This window comes from Pteropus alecto, unplaced genomic scaffold (assembly GCF_000325575.1).
Source record: "Pteropus alecto unplaced genomic scaffold, ASM32557v1 scaffold413, whole genome shotgun sequence".
Classification (NCBI taxonomy): domain Eukaryota; kingdom Metazoa; phylum Chordata; class Mammalia; order Chiroptera; family Pteropodidae; genus Pteropus; species Pteropus alecto.
Genome location: NW_006434120.1, coordinates 3654358 through 3674879, shown reverse-complemented (window position 1 = coordinate 3674879; position 20522 = coordinate 3654358). Strand labels below are relative to the sequence as shown.

At 37.7% G+C, this 20522-nt stretch overlaps 1 protein-coding gene across 7 annotated transcripts in view; it reads left to right on the top strand.

The window, feature by feature from the left end:
* LOC102891996 (histone-lysine N-methyltransferase SETDB2) overlaps nt 1–20522 on the top strand; it is a 96718-nt gene that overhangs the window by 44515 nt on the left and 31681 nt on the right. For 4 of the 7 annotated variants that reach the window (XM_025044755.1, XM_025044756.1, XM_025044754.1 and 1 more), the window contains 4 exons: nt 1129–1222; nt 4251–4591; nt 6503–6591; nt 7175–8409. In XM_025044755.1, the coding sequence (XP_024900523.1) occupies nt 1129–1222; nt 4251–4591; nt 6503–6591; nt 7175–7292 (642 nt within the window). In that variant the 3' untranslated portion in view covers nt 7293–8409. Of the gene's footprint in view, nt 1–1128; nt 1223–4250; nt 4592–6502; nt 6592–7174; nt 11324–18748; nt 18871–20522 lie in introns of those variants that run through there. The other 3 variants (XM_025044757.1, XM_025044758.1, XM_006909017.3) reach the window with 3 other exon arrangements.

Genomic DNA, 20522 nt, shown 5'->3' with positions numbered 1-20522 from the left:
GTTCTGAAAATTTGTGGACGCTAAAGTGTTTGAGTTGATAATAATAAGAAAAATAACAAAAAAAGATGGAGTAATTTAGGCTAATAAGATACGATTGTAAGAAAAAGAAGAAATGACCTACTGAAAGATCATCCAGAAAGCATTATGATCGCCTCCAATAGTACACTTTTCAGTCTGCACTGAGAAGAATAACTAGTCAAAGACTGTAACTTAGACACAGAGAAAGATGCAGGAGAAGAACAGAGGCATACATAATGATAGTTCACATTAGGGCTCATCGACGAAAAATAAAAACTCTGCCCTGGGTGGTGGGCGGATTTTGCCCTCTGCTTACTAACCTACAATAGGAACCTCCTCAATATCGCATAACTATGAAAAGGTTGGGCCATGGGGTCACATAGACCTGAGTTTGACCTCCAGCCCTGCTGCTTACTAGCCAGGTGACATCTCTGCATCTACCATTTCTTTATTAAGTGGAGATAATCGTATCTATACTCAGTTAAGAGGATTAAATGAGGTGAAAATCAGAAACGTTGAGTAGTATCATGCTTGACACTTCAACTTAAGGGTCAATAAATATTGATCATATAAGTACTTGAATAATAATAATGGTCAGAATTTACTGAGCAATTAGTTGAGTTCCATGCATTGTGCTAAGGAGATAACTCTTTTTCAAAGTTGTTACCATTTAAAGTAACTGCAGTGTCTACAATGCATAAAGATAGGAAATTCCTTTAACATCCCCCCCTCCCCCGCCGTTTTTTTTGAAGTAGAAACTAGTCAAAGAGTATCTTTGTACATCTGATAGTTGAAGCCAAATTTATAGTCTGGTATCAGAATTAAGGGGTACAAACAAATGTACTTGAATTTTAATGCCTAAATAGTGTTTTTGACAGTCTTCATAGTCTTAGAGTTGTAGCTTACTAACAAGTCATGTCTAGAAGTAGAGCACAGCCAGAAGGGCTGCATCATGCCTAAGATTCCTCATGATACCAGCTTTGAGATTTAAAGCTAATGTAGTAGCTACAGCCTATGAAGATTGACTCTTGACAAAAGAGGCCTAACTGCTAGATTAAATTATTTGTCCTGACCTAGAAAGTAAAGATATCTTCCTTGTCTTCTTTTAAGGGATTTGCTTCCTTAGAGTCAGTCACTTCTGAAGATAATGATGGATTTAAACCAACCCAAGTACATCTGAACTCTAAAGCCAAGAAAACAAAAAGTAGGCTTTATTTCACTCTGTGTCTGCCTATTCTGTTTTTTTCTCTCTCTTGTTCGATACCTGTGGCTTATTTTCTCAGACTCCAAAACAAACATGCTACGTTTCTTACAAAAGTTACTGCTTGTCTAAATCAGAGGTTGGCAATCTATGTACGGTTTGTGGGCCAAATCCGGCCTACCAACTATTTATGTATGGCCCATGAGCTAAGATGATTTTTACCTTTTTAAATAACAAAAAAAAATTAGGAGATGAATAATATTTCATGACACTTGAAAATTGTATGAAATTATACTTTCAGTGTTCATAAAGTTTTATTGGAATATAGCCACACTCATTCATTTACATATTATCTCTGACTACCTTCACACAACAGCAGCAGAGCTGAATAGTCATGACAGACCATATGGCTCAAAAAAGCCTAAAATATTTACTATTTGGCTCCTAACAGAAGTTTACTGACCCCTTGTCTAGATGCCACCAGTGACCTGATATGTGGCAGGAAAAAGTGGGGTGGACAACTGTTAGTCTACATAGTCCATAGTGTTATATATGGCTTTGAAAGCATTTCCAAAGCAACCATTCTCTCTTTGTTTGAGGCTTCTTTAAAAATAAAGACAGCATTCTCCTGCACTATTTCAGCTGATGCTGCTGCAGGGGATGCTCAGCAAAAAGTAAAAATATTGCTACCCTGAGTTCTTGTATTTCATTGTTACCAGTATGCCATTATTAATATTACAATTTGGCAAACCTAGAATTTGGTACTTTTGCATTTCAATATGTCACTCAGTGGGGAGACATTACTGAGAGATGACCCTTTTTTGAAGAAATAATCAGCTATTATCTCTTCTCCCTTTGAGCTTCTTTGTATCTGCGCTCCCAATTCCCTACCTGGTCCTAAAGGATGGAGATTAGGGGAGGCAAGGCAGCTTATTGACAGAAAAGATATATCAAGAAAGGGCATTTATATATTATAATTACCTCACTATTATGTGAGAGGAAAATTGTCTTCTACCCATCTTAGGTTATCTGTCTGGGGCCCTTTAAATTAGGCTGACAAAAGGCAGATTGACAAGAGAAAAACAAACAAGTTTATTACCATGTATTAACATTACCATGAGTGTTGTATATGGAACACATTGGAGTACAGTAGTTCTCCTTATCCACTGTTTTTCTTTCCATGGTTTCAGTTACCTGCCATTAACCACAGCCCAGAGATATTAAATGGAAAATTCCAGAAATAAACAATTCATACGTTTTAAATTGTGCGCCATTCTGAATAGCGCAATGCAATCTCTCACTGTTGCACACCATACCACCCTGGATGTGAATCATCCCTTTGTCCAGGGTATCCACGCCATATATGCTACCCACGTATTACTCATTTAGTTGCCATCCTGCTGATCAGATTGCCTGTCGCGGTATTGCAGTGATTGTGTTCCAGTCACCCTTAAAGTAGCCTAACGGTACATCATAACGCCCACACCATTTACCTCACTTCATCTCATCACGCAGGCTTTGTATCATCTCACATCACAAGAAGGGTGAGTATAGACAATAAGATTTTTTGAGAGGTGACACTCACATAACTTATTATGTTATATTGTTACATTCTATTTTATTATTATTAATGTTACTGTGCCTAACTTATAAATTAAATTTCATCATAGATATATGTATATAGGATAAAGCATAGTATTTATAGGGTTCGGTACTACCCACGGGGGTCCTGTATCCCCTGAGGATAAGAGGGGACTCAGAGATGAGTAACTCAAAAAGGTGCCTTAGAACTCTGGCTTATCTAGAATCTTAAGAATAAATTTTTAAAAGTGTGACAAAACAAAAGAAAAGGACCTTGAGTCTCTAAGAATGACAAATATATGGGAAACCAATGGTATATATAGGCTAATTAGTAAAGTTTGTTTTGTAAATTTCTCTGGTTCAATCTCCAGGATAAAGGTCTAAAGTTGTCTCTAGTGATTAACTTTTGTTGTTCTTGGTAGGAGGAGGGATACCTTTGTAAATTTATGTCTTACTTTTAGGCAGACAAGGAGAAGCAGAGAGCTTTTCCTGCATATGCACCTTTAGCTCAAAATAGTTCTTTTGTCAAAGAGGCGTATTTTAGGGTAACATTCTGATTTCCTTCAACATTTAATGCATGTGAACCATGAATACTATTGCTTTTAGTTCCTTTGTCATTTTCATTAGCCACTGCAATGTATATAGCAAACACTAAAAAAAATTAGTTATGTACAGTTATGGCTCACAAGTAATCCGTGATTAAAGTATGAGTACATGTAGGAACAGCAGCTACAGCAGTAATGATTAAATCAAGAGCATTAATTTTAGAGGAATATAATTTCTTTCTGCCACTGAGTGGCACAGTGGCTTTTTAAAAATAAATGATTTTACTTATTTGAATATTCTCAAAAACCTTTTCATTATTGGATAAGAAAAACGACTACGCAGTTCATCTTCTAAAGTATTAATCTTTGTAAAAGTGTAATTATTGAATGGTCCTCTAGCAAAATCACCAAACACTTATGTGTACAAAGCCCATGGTAATACAGTTATTATAGAGGGTGACTTTGATGGGATCTTCTCAGGCCTTTCATTGGGTGTTAAAGGCTTACTGTGTTCCCTAAATACCCACTGTTACAGCTGTTTAGAATATACTTCAATTCAGATTCCAAAGTTGAAGGGAGGAAAGTCAGTTTGTGAGGAGTAGAGATTAAATACAGTAATAGGAAGCAACATGTAGATTCATAAAAAGGCATTATTATATAGCAGGAAGAAGGGAGACTTTGGAACTAGACATTTCTGGGTTTGCTGCTCCACCTCTCATTGTTGTGGGTCAGATGAGTCCCTTAACCCCTTAGAGGCTCAAAGTTTTCATTTGTAAAATTGGAGCACTCTACCTTAACACATTAGTGATAATTAAAGCAATCAGCTTTTAATTAGTATTGTTAATTTCAGCACTATTGCTTAGCAAAGTATATTTCCTGACAGTTCCTTCCAAAATGTTTATTAGTAGACTCAAGTTCAACACAAGTTGAAGATTCTGAAGACAGTCTGTTGATCGAATCAGATGTGATAGATATAACTAAATGTAGAGAAGAAACTCCACCAGAGGACAGATATAACCAAGCAACCACATCGGATAATCAGAATATTATAAAGGAGTTCGAGGTTCAAATACTAAAACCCCAGGAGGAAAAATCTCCAGCATGTCAATACCAGCAGGTCTTTTGTGATAAAGAGTTGTCAAGTGAAACCAAGAATACTTCAACCGATTCTCTAAAGAAGTTCAGTAAAGGAAATGTGTTTTTATTGGATGCCACAAAAGAAGGAAATGTGGGCCGTTTTCTTAATGTGAGTATCTGGGCTGAATTCACATTTCTAAACAACTTTTTTTTTCTTTGCTTTTTAACAAAATCATGAGGAAAATACAATTAACAGATTCTAAAGCCGGACTACCAGTTTTCCACTTGTATGACCTTGAGCATGTTGCCTGCCCTCTTATGCCTTATTTCTCATCTCTATAATACAGGGATAGTAATAATAACTGACTCATAGGATTAAATCAATATATCTATATATATATATATATATATTATATAAAGTGCTTCAACAGTACCTAGCACATAGTAAACATTAGTTTAAGAAAATGATAAGAAATAGTATATAAGAAAATAACTTATGTTTATTGAAAAGTTTTCAAGATTTCCAAAAAATCGTAATAGAACACATAGAATAAGTTTCTCTTCTGAGTCTTATACAATAAATCTTATTCATAAATGCCTCTAACAGTTCAAAAAATCATTTGGAAGTGTTTATGTTTTCCTTACTCTTAGTAAGTTTTGAGTGATTTAGTAGCTTAGTGTAGAAAACCAATGTTTATCGGAGTATTGCATTTAACTTACTTCCTTCCACCCTCCTTCCCCTCCTTCCTCCCTCCCTACCTACTTACCTACATACCTACCTTCCTTCCTTCCTTCCTTTCCTTCCTTCCTCTCTTTTCTTCTCTTTTTAATTTAATTTTTCTACATAGATAATACATGAAATAAAAAGCCGTACAGAATACAAACATACATACATACAGTTAAACAGAATTCTGTTTCAGGGTAGCTCTAAGCTTGCCAAGTAGGCACCATGAGTAAAGTTCATCAGCCTAAAGTTTAAAATGTATGGACAGGAAGTTATTGAAAGTAAATGGTGGCAGGCATGTCTGAGGAATATTGTGGGAATTTGATTCTTTTAAGAACCTAATGATAGGAGAATGTGTGAAAATGGTAGCTAGTGGGCAACAGGATAATATTAGAATGGTGGTAATAGAAGGAAATAGTATCATCATGTTTAGAAGCTTTGGAACAAGGATAAATAATGGTTATGTTCAGCAGAAAAATCAATTGCTTACATATGTTCCCCTTCCAAAGGGTTTGTCTGGCTATGATATAAAACTCAGGTTATATACAGTCTTCGTATTAAACTGTTTTCTTAAAAAAAACATACCTTGCAAAGTACTGTGCCCGCATTCACCCTGCTCCACTCTACCCTCTGTAGTAAAATCATTTTAATTGTAATGTTTCTTTATGCAAGTACAATTAAATATAAATATGTGTTCTTATTTCTCCCCCTTATGTAGAAGATAGCATGTCGTATTCATTGTCCTATACCATGTTTTTTAAATTAACAATTCATTGTGGTGATCTTTCCATGTCAGTACACAGTGAGAGCTCCTCATTCTTTTTGTATGTTTGTTTTTGTTTATAGCTGCATAGAATTCCAATATGTGGCTATACTGAAGTTTATATTTAACCAGGTCTCTTTAGATAGGCATTTAGATTTCCAAACTTTTACTGTTAAAAACAATGTTGAATAAATAATCTTACACATGGATACATGTGCAAATGTTATCTGTAGAATACATTCTCAGATATGAGATTGCTGAATCAAGGATAAATACATTTATAATAATGATTAATATTTTCCAAAATGTTTATTAGTAGACTCAGTTTCACACCAAGGAAAAATTATCTTCTATAGGGGTTTATACCATTTTGCATTTCTACCAGCAAGATATGAATGTCAGAACAGGCTTTTCTAATGGGTTGCAACTATTAACAGGATGGTAATGAGCTCTGATATTTTGCATATTAGTCAACAAAAAAGGAAACAAAAATAAGTGAGCTGTATTGGAAACAGAATGGTATTCTAATGCTTCAAAGAACAAGTCATTAAATATGTATGTAACCTCTGTTTTAATTTTTTTTTTTTTAACAGCATAGTTGTTGCCCAAATCTTTTGGTACAGAATGTTTTTGTAGAAACACATGACAGGAATTTTCCATTGGTAGCATTCTTCACCAACAGGTTTGAAATTTTTTTATATGATTTAATTTTGAAATTGCGAGTTAAAAAATAACAATAGAAGAAACTAGACAGAGACAAGAAAGGGAGGGGAAAAAAGATAACTATAAAAAGATGTGTCATGGCCCCTAATATCTGGTACCCTAGAATATTCAATTATCTCAAACTTTCTAAGTCAACAAAATTTTAAATGGCTGAAATTTAAATTATTTCCTCTTAGAATTAATGCCTAAAGGGCTAAGGATAGCAGGCCTCACGCCGTTCAATTCAGGAGATAAATGATGCAGACTGCTACATCTTCTTTAAGTCAGAACTATCCCCAGCTACCACACTGCAGGCCTCACATCACTGGGTTCTAACTGTTTGCAAAACACACTTCCTTCCTCATGGGTATTGACAAGTTTCTTAGGATTTTAGTAGATTTGAAATAAAACTCAAATGATTATTCTTAATAAAGGCATTCCTAATTGGTGTTAGAATATATTTCTGAGGATGGTTAATGATGTTACTATGAAAATTGATATAATCAAGTTTGATTCATTTGGTAGTTATTCGGGATAATTTATGATGATTTTTTACTTTTCAGGTATGTGAAAGCAAGAACAGAACTAACATGGGATTATGGTTATGAAGCTGGGACTATGCCTGAGAAAGAAATCCTCTGCCAATGTGGGGTTAATAAATGTAGAAAAAAAATATTATAAATATGTAGCTAATGCCTGTTCATGAAATTACCTTATCAAGCTGAAGTTAGAGCCATGCAAATGAACCCTCAGTTTTCAGTGGAATTATTTTAGGTTGTGATCCATCAAGAGAATTCCTCTCAGTTTACCCTTGTCAGGGGTGGTGGGGGATTCATTTGTGTGACAGAAATGCTAGGAACAAAATAAGGACATTTCCATACGCATAGGGTATCTCTATTCTTACTGCTATTTAACATTACATGAGTAGGATGGAAGTGTATATTATATAGGAAATACTACTATATAGTTTGTAACTTATTTATAAATTAAGAGAAACAAATGTACAATAGAATTCAGCTGTTCTTATTGTTGTTGTGATAATTATCTTTGAGTTCATGCCCCCGAAGGGCCAAATTATATGTTTTTACCTGCACAATTTATTTATGCTTAATTCCTGCCAAATAATTTACCATTATGAGCCAGAAGGTGGACAACAAGGGCTGAGCAATATAGCTCCATGAAGCACTGTCCCATGAAGCCATTTGAGTGAGAATGTGGGAGAAGCTTTCCTATGTGAAGGTTTTGGCAAACTTTGAGATTCTCTTTACTCCTTCAATAAAAACAGGCAGGAAAGGAGGAACTAGAAACCTGGAGGAGTTGCAAGATTTTTATTTTAGTGTAGAGCCATAAGAAAAGGAGACCTGGATACTAGTCAGACTTGGCTTATTTTGGCCAGAAGAGATTGTGGTGGGCAAGAATTTCATTTAAAAAACAACAAAACTGAGCTGCAAAGTCTAAAACAGCCACTTGGATTCTCCTGGGCAATGGGCAAATTGCTTTTCTAAAGAAAAAGGGAAGGAGTTACTTTTGACAATGGGTTGCCTAGTCCTGATCATCTATCTGCTGGAAAGGGGGCTGGCAATCTCCAAGGGTCAAAACTAATTTTATCCTTAACAAAGATGTACATTGAGCTTCCAGGAACTTCTCCCTTAGAACCAAGATGAGAATACTACTCAAAAAGGAGTAATTAAAAGTAATTCTGGCTTTTGAGAGAGAATATGTTTTTCTTTCCTTCTTTCTGAACTTGATTCTGGGTTTAGTTTGGTTATCTTTCGAATAAAAATGTATTCTAAGTTTAGACCCAATTTAATTTCTTAAAAATGTTGAACTAGGTGAGAATTTAACTTGAAATTGTTTTAGAAGAGTGGGAAACCAAAGAACTATGGAAAGGAGCAAAAAAATGAAGAAAGTCAAGAAGTGCTTCAATTCACAGTAAAGACTCAGGTATTTTAGGCAGTGCACTAAAATAAAGTGAAGACACTTGATCAGTATGGGAAATACTTTTGTGCACAAATCCTGACATCTTGATCTGCTTCAATCTACTGGTTCAGAGCTGTCATCTATTAGTATCCTAGAGATTCCCTTTGTCTCTCTTGTCAGATTTGTTTCCAGTTAATCCCATTATTTCCCTTTTCCTTGATTTACCCACACATATTGGTGCAGCATATCCTCCAGTAGCTTTCGAAAAGGAAAAAAGGTAAATATTTTGAGACCTTGCGTATTTGAAAATGTTATTGTATTCTTACACTTGATTGCTACTTTGGCAGAATATAGAATTCTTGAGTAGCCTCCATGCCCAATTTCGAAGACATTAAGCTTCCAGTGTTGCTGCTGGGAAGTCTGAAAACATTCTCACTTATGACTTCCAGGGTGACTGTTGGAAGTCAGAAGCCATTCTGTTCTTTTCATGTATACGACTATTTTTCTCTCTCTGGAAGCTTATAGCATTACTTTGTCCCAGTGTTCTGTTCCTGGTAAGGGTCCATTTTCATCCCTTGTATTGGGTGCTTGTTGGGATTTTTTACACTGAAAACTTTGTCCTTCAGTTCAGGGACATTTTCATGAACTGTTTTTTTAGCGAGTCCTCATCTGTTCTCACTTTGTAGAATTCCTGTTACTAGATGTTAGACCCCCAGTATTGGCTAATTTTCTTATTTTTTTCTCTCAATTTCCAGCTGTGTCTTCTTGCTGTACTTTCTAGATTTCTTCAACTGAATCTTCCAAATTTGTCTAATGTGTTTTATTTTTGTGGTCTCAGGTTTTTAGTTTCTAGATCTCTCTTCTCTGAATGTTCTTTAATAGCTTCCTATTTTGGGTTCATAGATATTGTATCTTATATCTTTGAAAATACTGTTTGTGTGTAGATACATATACATAACATACATATCTATATTTTCTTCTTTCATATTCTGTTACCTCCAAGTTTCATTTCTTTGTTTTTCCTATATGTTTCCTTTGATCATTTTTTGTTACAAGCTTTCTTCAGTTAGTGATCTTGGTGGTCTACTCTTAAGAGAAGAACACTGAAAAGCTAAGAGTGGGGGAAGAGATTCCTCAACTATTTCACCATGACCTAGCTGAGCTACGTTTCTAATTCAGTGTCTTTAGGATTTTCTTTCTGGCCTGGCAGAGAACACAGGCAACCTCTCAGATGCTACATCAGTTCCAGATCACCATAATGAAGCAAGTATTGCAGTAAAGCAAATTGTAATCTTTTTGCTGGTAGAGGGTCTTCCCTTCAATTTTTAAAAAAACACCTGTAAAGTTCAATAATGCTAAGCTCAATAAAATGAGGTATGCCTGTACTCTTCAAGTATTTTGAAATGCAAAATACTTGGCCGTACGAGGCTGCTCTTTTCTCCCATTTTGCAGCCCCATGCTCTTGCTTCAGTAATCCATTTCTGTATTTGTCAGGACTATCCAACTAATCCTTTTTAGTATTCTCTTTTCTGCTGTCCCAAACTTGCCTCCTTTCCTCTTTAATCCATTTCCCATTTGCCCTGAGAATACTCGCTGGTAGAGCTTGGGGCTGCAGCTTTTACCCTAAGATAACTCATAGATTAGTCCTAACCTTTCCCCCAAAGTTTGCCAGGAAATATCTCGCTTTTATTAATTTTGCATCGCTCTAGTGTATTGATAGTCTTTGGAAACAAATGACATCATTCTATTTATAGCATTCAGTTTTTAATAGTGGTATTTACATTTACAAAATAGTTATTCTCCATCGCTGAAAATGTCAAATTCTAGGAAAGAGCATTCCTACACATGATGTTAACATTATTCTTGAACAGTTGTTAGCTGAAGGTTCATTTTATGAATCCAGTTTATCTATACATTTCTGTTACATTATGGTCTGGCACAAGTTTTCTTTATAAATTACTCCAATAACAGTTGTTATATTTTATTTTCACATTGAAAACCAATCAGATTTGCTTCAGACTCAAAGAGCGTTTTTATGTAAAATTAACTCTGGCAGTGAGTTACACTTTTTTTTTTTCTAAATGGGATATGGGTTAAAACCTGCTTAAATTGCAAGACTTGAAGTAGTTTTTCTTTAATTCCTCAGTAAACCACCATTATATGCTTCTTTTCCAGAACAACTTTTCAACTGTAATCACATGCATATTTATGTTCTCTACATGTATATTAACATGCACTTAAAACCTCTTGTGTGGTGCTGTGTACCCCATGGGTGCTAAATAAAGACTTGCGACTGGTAACTGGAATTTCGATCGGTTAATTCAGTGTCCATTCATCATATACCTATTTAGGCCATACTAAATAAATACAATTTTTAGAAGACATGGGTAACTCCTCAGAAGAGCAGTCGTTTCTCCAGCTGAGCCCAGGGGCTTTGGCCACCTTTCCTCCAACCATCCGACAAGGAAAAAGGGGGTGTGGGCGAGAAGCGCCTGCCGTGTTTGTTTGTTTGTTTGTTTTTAATTCAGATTCAGATCTAGAGAAGACGCAAGCCCTTGTTTGGGTGAGAACCCACCTGCAAGCCCGACGCGTCGCTTGCCCGGGACTTTCCTCTGGGCAGGGGAAATCATCATCACGGATTTTACGAAAACGAAACGGCAGTGGCCGAACTTCCGGAAGCGCCGGCGCAGCGCGCAGCCGTCGGGCGGCAACCGTGAGCGCAGCCATGGACCCGGCATCGCGGCCTTTCCCCGAGTGGTCCGAGGCCCGAGACGAGTTCCCGCAACCCACCGGTGAGTGCGGCGCCGGGCCTGGGCGGGGGAAAGGGGCTGCAGGCGGGCCCGGCAAGGACAGGTCCCGCCCAGGGCCTGCTCACCGCGGTCGCGGCCGTTTGACGACCCAGAGTCCCTGAGGCTGGACCTCCAGAGGCCCTGGGGCAGTTTTGCGGTAGCGGGTGTGCCTCCCATTAACCTCTCCCACTGCTTATGGGAATGCAGACATCAAGGAAAACCCAGGTAAACTCCGGTGGGTTTTCTCCCCAAACGTGGCACCATCTACCGGTAAAACAAAGCAATTGGGAAGTGCCTGGGAGAGGTAGGCACTTAACCTGTCTTGAAGTGGTCAGCTAGATCTAAGGAAGCAGTTTGGAAAGTTTCCCCCAGAGAATGACTTTTTGGAACCATCCCCTCCTCTCCATTTAGTAGTTCAGCCCTCAACCGCCTTCTCCATGAGTGAGGCAACAGTCTTCTGAGTGGCTTCTTCCCTTCACTTCAGCAGATGTAGAGTTCCTACCATGTGCCAGGCTCAGGGCTAGGTACTAGGGTTACAAAGGTGAGTTAGGCAGACCCTGCGCTAGAGAATCTAGTAGGCAGTTCACATGTGAGCTGGTAAGAACCACAGAGGCACAAATGAGGGACCCCTAACTCAGGCCGGTATTCACCGGAGGCTTTTTGGAGATGAGAATGCCTGATCTTAGTTTTTAAGGGCAAATCAGCTACAAGTAGAAAGGTTGAAAGGGTGTTCCAGACAGGAGTGATGACATGAATAAAGGCACCAGCCACAAAACATTGTATGTGACAACCACGAACCAAGTAGTTGAATATTTCATTCAGCTTGTATATATATGGAATGCAAGATGAGTTTCTGGAATTGAGGTTTCATTCTGACCTTTTCCCCAAACTCCAGATTCATATAACTAACTTTATAAATGAGCCTGGAATGATCTCAAACTAAATATGTCCCAAAGAGAACTCTTGTTTCTCCATATAAACCCACGTACTCCAAACCTGTTCAACCACCAGGCTTCCCCATTCCATTCACCCAGTTGCTCAGGCCAAAAACCTTAGAGGCACCCTCAGTGCCTCTCTTTCCTCCTCACCTCCCATCTAATGCATTAGTCAGATCAGTCTTTTCTGTCTTCAGAATATATCTTGAACCTGACTGCTTGTCACCACCTCCATCACTACCATATAAGCCCAAGACACCGTCATCTCCTGCCTGGACTAGTGGTTTCCTGGCTTCTCCTTTAGCCTCTCATACAGACAGACCTGCACAGCAGCCAAAATGATCTTTAAAAAACAAAAAGCATATGTGATTCTCCTACTCAAAGCCCTCCAACAGTCTCTCATCACTTTCAGAATAATCTCTTACTGTGGCTTACAGTGCACCACACGTCCTGATCTGATCCAGCCCCTGCCCATTCAATGACTATGTCACCCCCTCACTGCCTTGATGATTCTAAGCCCCCAATTCTGTACCTGTCTCAGGGTCTTTCCATTTGCATCTCGTTTCTCACTTCCCCACCATATTCAAGTCTGCTCAACTGTATCCTCCACAGCCCCGCCTGTGCATCCTGTTTAAAAGAACACCACCTCCCACCCAGTCTTCATTACACTATACCTCCTTCCTGTACTCTCTTTTTTTCAAAGCACTTACCATTACCTGAAAAAAGTACTTGTTTGACATTTGTGTCTACTACCAGAACATAAGTTCCACAGGAGTCAAAACTCTTCATCTTATTCTCTGCTTTATTTCTGATGCCTAGATCAGTACTCATTAAGTGTTTGTTGAAAATATGAATAGGCTTGTATGTACCACTAAAAAGCTTGGCTTCTATTCTGTAGGTGATAGAGAAGAGTCTTTGTAGCAAGAGAGAAACATGGGCAGATGTACATTTTAGGTAAATTGTTCTGGCAGCAGCATGAGGAATGGAATGGAATAATGACAGGAAAAGCAGCAGCAGGGAGATGAGATATCAAAATGGATCAGGAGAAAGACAATGGGCAGTTCACCTTCCACACCACTTCTAGACTGTTAAACACAAATGTGTGCACACACATACATACGTATACATGTACCTATTCACAGAGAGGTCAGGTCATGGTACTTTGGGTGTTAATTAGGACTTGTTAGCTGCAAATAATACAAAAATAATCTAAACCAAAGAGATGATTGTTACTAGGGTGCAGGGAAACCAGACACACAGACCCCAGGAGCATGGATGCTATGCCAGGAACTAGGACCTGAAAAGCCATCATAAACTTTGATTTGACAGCCTTCTCCTCTAACTCTTATTTCTGCATCTCTCAGCACATCTGCTTTATTTTCCTCTTTCTTTGGTTCAGTTTTCCTGATAATGGGATAGAAGATGGCTGCCCTTACAGCCTCCCAGTTTTTACATTTACTTCAAGAAACCAGTCTAAACTGAACTAAAATCTTGTCTGAATTCTGTATATTTGGGAGATGGGTGGGTAAGTTCTCTGGGACTGGCTTAGGGAAGTGGAGTCACATAGTACGCAAATGCTTGCTGGGTGTCATCTCTTTGGTGATTGTGAGCTAGACAGATACCCTAAAGACGTTCACTGAACATCCTACTCCTATGCTATCCACTGCCCCTCCCCTACAATACACACATCCTTATTCCTGTTAATATATTCTAAAGCTGCCCCCAGTAATGTGTTCTAGCTATCTCAAATACATATTCAGTCACACTTCTCCCAAAGTTAAAGCTAGTCATGTCATCCAGAAACAACACATAGAGGCATTCATTTTTCAAGTTCATTACCAAGCCTCTAGGTAATGTTTACTCCTCTTCTATTTTGGTCTTCATCTAATTCAGGTATTCTGTCACTGAATTCTGTGATAAAGCTGACTTCTACACATCTGTTGTACAATGAAAGAACTAACAATAAAAGCTATTGATCATAGGAGAAAAGAGGAAGAAATTTTCAAGCCAGCACCATAAATTGGTTGTAAGTCCAGTACATAGACCATATGCTACTGGAAGGGGATTGTCAAGGAATTACAGGATTAGTGAACTTCATTTCATCAGTTCCACTCTTGTGTTCCTTGGCTATCCCACTGGCTACCCAAGATTATATCCTCTGGATGGATTGCCCTCGTCTGGTGGGCCTTAGACCATCTCTAGGAAGAGGAGCATTGGGAAGACACCGCTGACATCCCTACAAAGGCTATGGCCTTAGTAATTCCTGACCATGTGGAGCTGGGTTTGAGTTAGTCATAGTTCATGTATTCCCAGCCTATAATTTTTCTATGGCTTCATTCTGTAGGACCTTTGTTAGCTAACAGTTTTATTTTTGAGATTTCTTGTCACGTCAGTCAATCTCTGCGAGTCCTCAGGCCTGCTAGACCCAGTAGAAAGACCCTGCGGGGCCCTGCTGATCTTCATTGTTCTTCCTCTCATCTACTGATAGAGACCAATGGACTCTTCACTAAAATGTCCCAGCTCCCATGATACACAGCCCTTACTATCTGAGTCTGCATAGTTCTTGAGTTCAGATGATTTGGGATATCAAGTTATCCAAGTGTTATCCATTTGGTCCTAGTTTCAGATAACAGGTAGCAAGCATTCAGATAGTGTTAGATGCCTGTCTACAGAAAGCCTCTAATGTGACTTCCCCAAATCAGAGAGTTATAGGCATCCTCTAATCTATAAGAACAAACAAGATAGAAGAGCCAGAATTTTTTAGGACACTGCAATGAGGGGGTGTTTTAGCAGGAAAAAGCCGTTAGAGGGGAGCCTATGTGTCTCACCTTGGGTTTCTGCCCATGAGCCCTGAAAACAAACTCCAGGTCAAGCACAGCAATGTCGCCACCACCACTATATTCCCAGGTACCAAGACCCTAGGAGCCTGTGGACTTGGGAATGCAGCTCGGACAGGCACAGAGTCCCCAGAGCAAGCACAGGGGGCCTGCTCAGTTATCAGTGGCCTGACAGCTCAGCCTGATGCAGTGCACCTTTGTGAAGGTCCAGCTTTGCACAGGAAAGGGTGACACTATGGGAAACTGTCTAGCTCTTATACAACAAGGGGCGCTGCATATCCTGTCAAACATTATCAAGTTGTTTTATTAGGGAATTTTATTATGGAATTTTAGTACTAGTAATTTGAATCTTTTTAAGCATATGCTTTATAGATTTTAATGTCTAGTATAAGTGTTTTTTAAATAAGGACACAGTATTCTATCACGATAGACTTTGGGCCTGAGGTGAATAAAATATTGGGGTTTTTTTTCACATTTTTATACTAGGATGGGGGCTCTATGTTTTAAATATTAAAATATATTCTAAAGTATTAAAAATTATAAACTGTGGTATTATTGGTGGAGGAAGTGACAGGTCAATGGAACAAAATAGAAGTACCAGGAACAAGCCCAAATATATGTAATAATTAAATACTTGAAAGGATATTTTAAATCAATGGCTAACCATTAAGAAAATGAGTCAGATCTCCATCTCATTCTTTATCATAAAATTAATTTCATATTAATGTTTTAATATAAAAATAAATTAAATTATAGAACAAAATAGAGATGTTTTCTAAGTTATGTCCCCATTACTGAAGAATAAAAACCATGAAAGTGTGATATAATTTCATCAAATAAAACATTTAAACATTCTATGTATCAAAGAACATTATAAACAAAGTTAAAAGACCACCTATGTGACTAACAAAAGGTTAATGTCCTGAATACATGACAAGCTCTTATAAATCACTAAGAAAATAGTGAAAAACCCAATAGAAAAATGGGCTAAGGATATCAGGGCCAGAGAAGAAATGCAAATGCCACCTTATAGTATGTTAAATTCATAATTATAGATTATGATTACTACTCCCTATACTTTGTGTTCTTTCCTTTGACAAGGTCATCTACTGTCCTAGTTGGACCTTTATAATGTTTTTAAATTGGGTAGGCAGGTATTCTGTCAGTTTTTTTTTTTTTTTTTCAGTTTTATTCACCATTCACGTCCTTTTATTTTTCCGAATAATCTCTCCCCCCCACCCCCCCTCCACCCCCAGTTCTTTAAAGTAATGTTCTTGGGATTTAAGTTGAAATGACATTAAACCTAAAACTTATTTGGTATAAAATTGACATAATGTTCAGCTTTCCTCTCTAAGAGCACAGTATTTCCGTATATTGAGATTGAGTTTAAAGCACCTCTTTCATCATGTTATTTCCCTGCTGAAAAATCCTTTTTGGAAGCCTTTCACCATCTATTTCTCAAATTCTTTTCCAGCTTCCTTTACACAGGCTCTCCTCTACAGCCCAGCTATTTTTCTGTTTTCCCGTCAGATCTCTTGACTTTTTCCCACATGTCACTGCTTCTGTCTGCAAAGTCCCTCCTACACACATTTCTGTCCCACCTCCAGGTTGTACCTACTCAAGGCCCATGTCCTTGACAACACAGCATCCCACAGGTAGCAGTTCCTCCTCTGGATCCATAGCATTTATTGTATTTCCCACTCAGCAGTTATATTATTTGTAGCATTTATTCTGTTATTTTATTTTCCTAATTGCTCTTTGGTCTCCTGTATATTTTGTTAGCTACTTGCAGACAATTCTGTCTCATATTTCTTTGTATCCTTTGCTCTGCTGTTTCCTATAGTAGCCACTCAACACATATGGCACTTAAAATGTGTCTTGTCCAGATGAGACATGTAAGTGTCTTGAATTATGTTTCTGTAGGATGGCGCTGGTGTAGAGTGCCCAACTCAAATCTGTAGTTGTTTAAGGTGAATGAAAAGAAGCAGCTAACCCATTTCATTTCATCTGAGGGGTTTCCTCTCAGTCCCCCGCCCTATTCTCTTGATAGGTGGGAAGCAGGGGAGACTACTAATTTGTATCCTCACTAGGTAGGACCCAAATCAAGAAACAGATATTAATTAAAGAAGAAAGTCATCAGAATGTGAAATAAATGCTAGCGCTGAAGTGCAATCTTTTGACTTTGCAAAAACGCAAGATCTAATTTAAGAGAGACAACAAGAAATTTTACACTTCTGAATAGCAAAAAGGACTTTTAGGAACTGCTTAAGCAATTAACTATCTAAATTTAAATTTTCACCATTAAATGGTAAAATAAATCTTTGTTTCAAAACTAAAAGTGTTTTTTGTTTGTTTGTTTTGCTACAGAAAAACAAATGAATAAGAGGATGAGCATTGGAAAGAGCAAAGAAATGTTAAATGAATACACATAGCCAAATTAATAGCAAACTTATAGGTTACCTCTCACTGACTCAGCCAGTGGGATACTGGGAGCAGCTGTTTTTTCCCTCCTTCCCTCCCTGCCTCTTCCCTCTTTCCTTTCTTCCATTCCTCTCTTTAAAAAAAAAAAAAATCAATTTCCTACCTTCATGTATCTTTCTCTCTTAATTTATTATAATGCTAGATTAAAGCACATTTACATTAAGGTACATTGCTCATTTCTTTAATTTATCCCAAATTTATTTTTGAATATAGTATGACATAGGTAGGTATCTAATTTGTTTTTTGTTGTTGTTGTTCATTTGTTTGTTTGTTTTACAGGTAGTTAGCACTATTTCTTGAATACACCATTGTTTTCTTGTTGATTTGTAATTTCATGCAGGAAAGCTCATCTGGGCGGGAGTCCAAAGAGGGACCCCTGACCCCGGAGAGCTCCAGTGACCAGGTTCTTGTCTTATGCTTCGAGAAAGAATTCAAGGACACGACAAATAGCAAGCAGGAAAGCGCAGGTTTTACTAAAGCAAAAGAACACACGAGAAAAGTGTGGGCAGCTCAGAGAGAGTCTGTCCCAGCAGTCTGAATCATGGGCTTTTGTTTTCTTGGGCATGGGGCATGTCCAAAGGCTATCCGGCCTGCCTCCTGGGGTTGGATTGTGTTTCTTGCCATCTGAAGGGAAGGAGGTGGCCCAAAGCCATCTATCTTCCTGTCCTGGGCTTTTTTTTTTCCTGCTGGTGTCTCTTGCTTGAAATCAAAAGTGAGAGAGGCCAGAGTAAGGGGCAATGGAGAATTTCCAGAGCCACAGGGAGAGGACTGAGTAAGGGACTGAGGAAAAATTCCTGAGCCGCATCCAGGAGAGGAGGGGGAACTTCCCTACGCTAAATATCCTGCCTCATAAATGACGATAATTATAATTATTATTGAGAGCATACAATGGGCAAGGCAGTGTTTTGAGAGCTTTATATTTAAATTCCTGCTTGTGTTTCTTAAAGATTGTCCTCATTTTAAGCATTTTAAATGAATTCATTAATGTTTTCTTTCATTAAGCCATTACAAAAATACAAAGTAAGTTACTTTTCCCCTTGGGTCCAGATTTTTTTGTCTGGGACTTGAAAATCTCATAAAAACGAGTGTCCTCCTTCTACTTTAAGACTAGCGGAGGAGTTATGGAAACCAAGAAATTCTTTTTTTCTATTTCTCATCAGAGATGTTACTTATAGGTGTCTTTCAGGTTGCAGAAAAGTTGGAAAAAAGGACATGTGCACTCTGCCCCAAAGACCTCGAGTGTAGTGTCCTATACTTTGCACGATCAGAGAATATAGCTGCTCATGAAAATTGTTTGGTAAGTTACTTGAAAACACAAAATAGAAAATTGGTACTTCGAATACAAAGAATGATGAGTTGGCCATGATTTGGGCTTTTAAGTAAGGATTTGGGGAGCATATTTTTCTAACTTCTTAAATTGTTTCAGATCTTAGCACTTTATGATTACTTCTAATTTTATTCATAACTGACATAACACAAAGAATTATGCAGGAGCTTTTTAAAAGATATTTTAATGAAATATTTCAAGTATAACAAATACCCATAGATAATTCAACTTAGATTTTTTGAATCATGATATTATAGTTGCTTCAGCTTCACGTTTTTTAAAGAAATAAAACATAGATAGTTGGACTCTCTATTTCTCTCTTTTCCCCTCTATCCCTTCAGAGGTAATTGCTGTCAGAAATTGGTATTTCTTATTATCTTGTGTTTTTAATTTTATGTTCCCGCCACATATATTTAAATATTTATAAATAAGATATGGTATTGTTTTACATGTTCTTGGACTTACTTTATAGAATTTCTATCAAATTCTGTAGATTATTGAGATTTATCCGTGTTAATAAACATAGCTCTGCCTTTATTTTTAAATGTTATGGTATTCCATTACATTACTATATCACTAACTGTTCTCCTGTGAATGGCAGTTAGGTTTTTCCAGTTTGTTTAATATGACTAAACAGCTTGTTATGAACATCCTTGTATAAGTCTCCTAATTCATGAGAGAATTTCTCTGGTCTAGGGCAGATACCTAAAATAGAATTGTTGGGGGCAGGGAGGGAGCCACGTATACCTAACTACATGTGGGGTAAAGAAGGAAACTCTATTCAGTACAAATAGTGTTACAGCTCAATTATGAAACTGCATATCTGCTCTGGCTAGAAGTCTTTGGTTTTGCAGCAGTCTTCATTCTAGGGTGAAAAGGGAAAGTGTGCTCCCCAAGATAGAGGGGAGCTGACATATAGACAGAAGCTCCCACCCCTGTTTTCTGACTGGTCTGTCCTTATGCAGATGAGAACTCCATATTTTTGTAGTTTGATTGGTCCAAAAAGCACTGTCCTGATTGGTCAGAATGGAGCTGTTCTGATTGCTTGGTGAAGATGCTAATAGGATATAGCTGCACAGCTCTGATTGGATGGGGAAAGTCTTAAGTCCTGTTGGTTGAAATAGAATTCCAGGAACTCCTTTATAAGAGCTGGCTCAGATAGCAGGAACACAGTGAAGGCAGGCAGTTCAATGTAGGCTTCTCCTAGCAGCACAGCTTCTGTGAGAGGCCCTTGTTTAGAAAAGGCTGCTAAACTCTGGTTTGTTTTGTTTTTGTTTTTAATTTTGAGCCCAGTTAGCTACCAGGATCCCTTCTTGGTAGGTACCTTCTTTTTCAGGGTTCACAAAGGTCTCTCGTTTTTATTTGCAGTTCTTAAGATTACTAGTGGGGTTGCATCTTCCTTGCTGTGCTCATGTGCGGTTCTTTTTTTCCCTTCAGTGGCTTGTGTTCATAGAATACATTTTATCTTTCAGATGTTGGTTTTACTTATATGTCCTTATTTACATATAAATAGATTATAATGCTTTATTATTATATATGTTAGCTTTTTTCCTGTTTTTTTTTTTTTTAATTTTAATTAGTTTCAAGTATGCAGTTCATTGGTTAGACATCTATATAGTTCG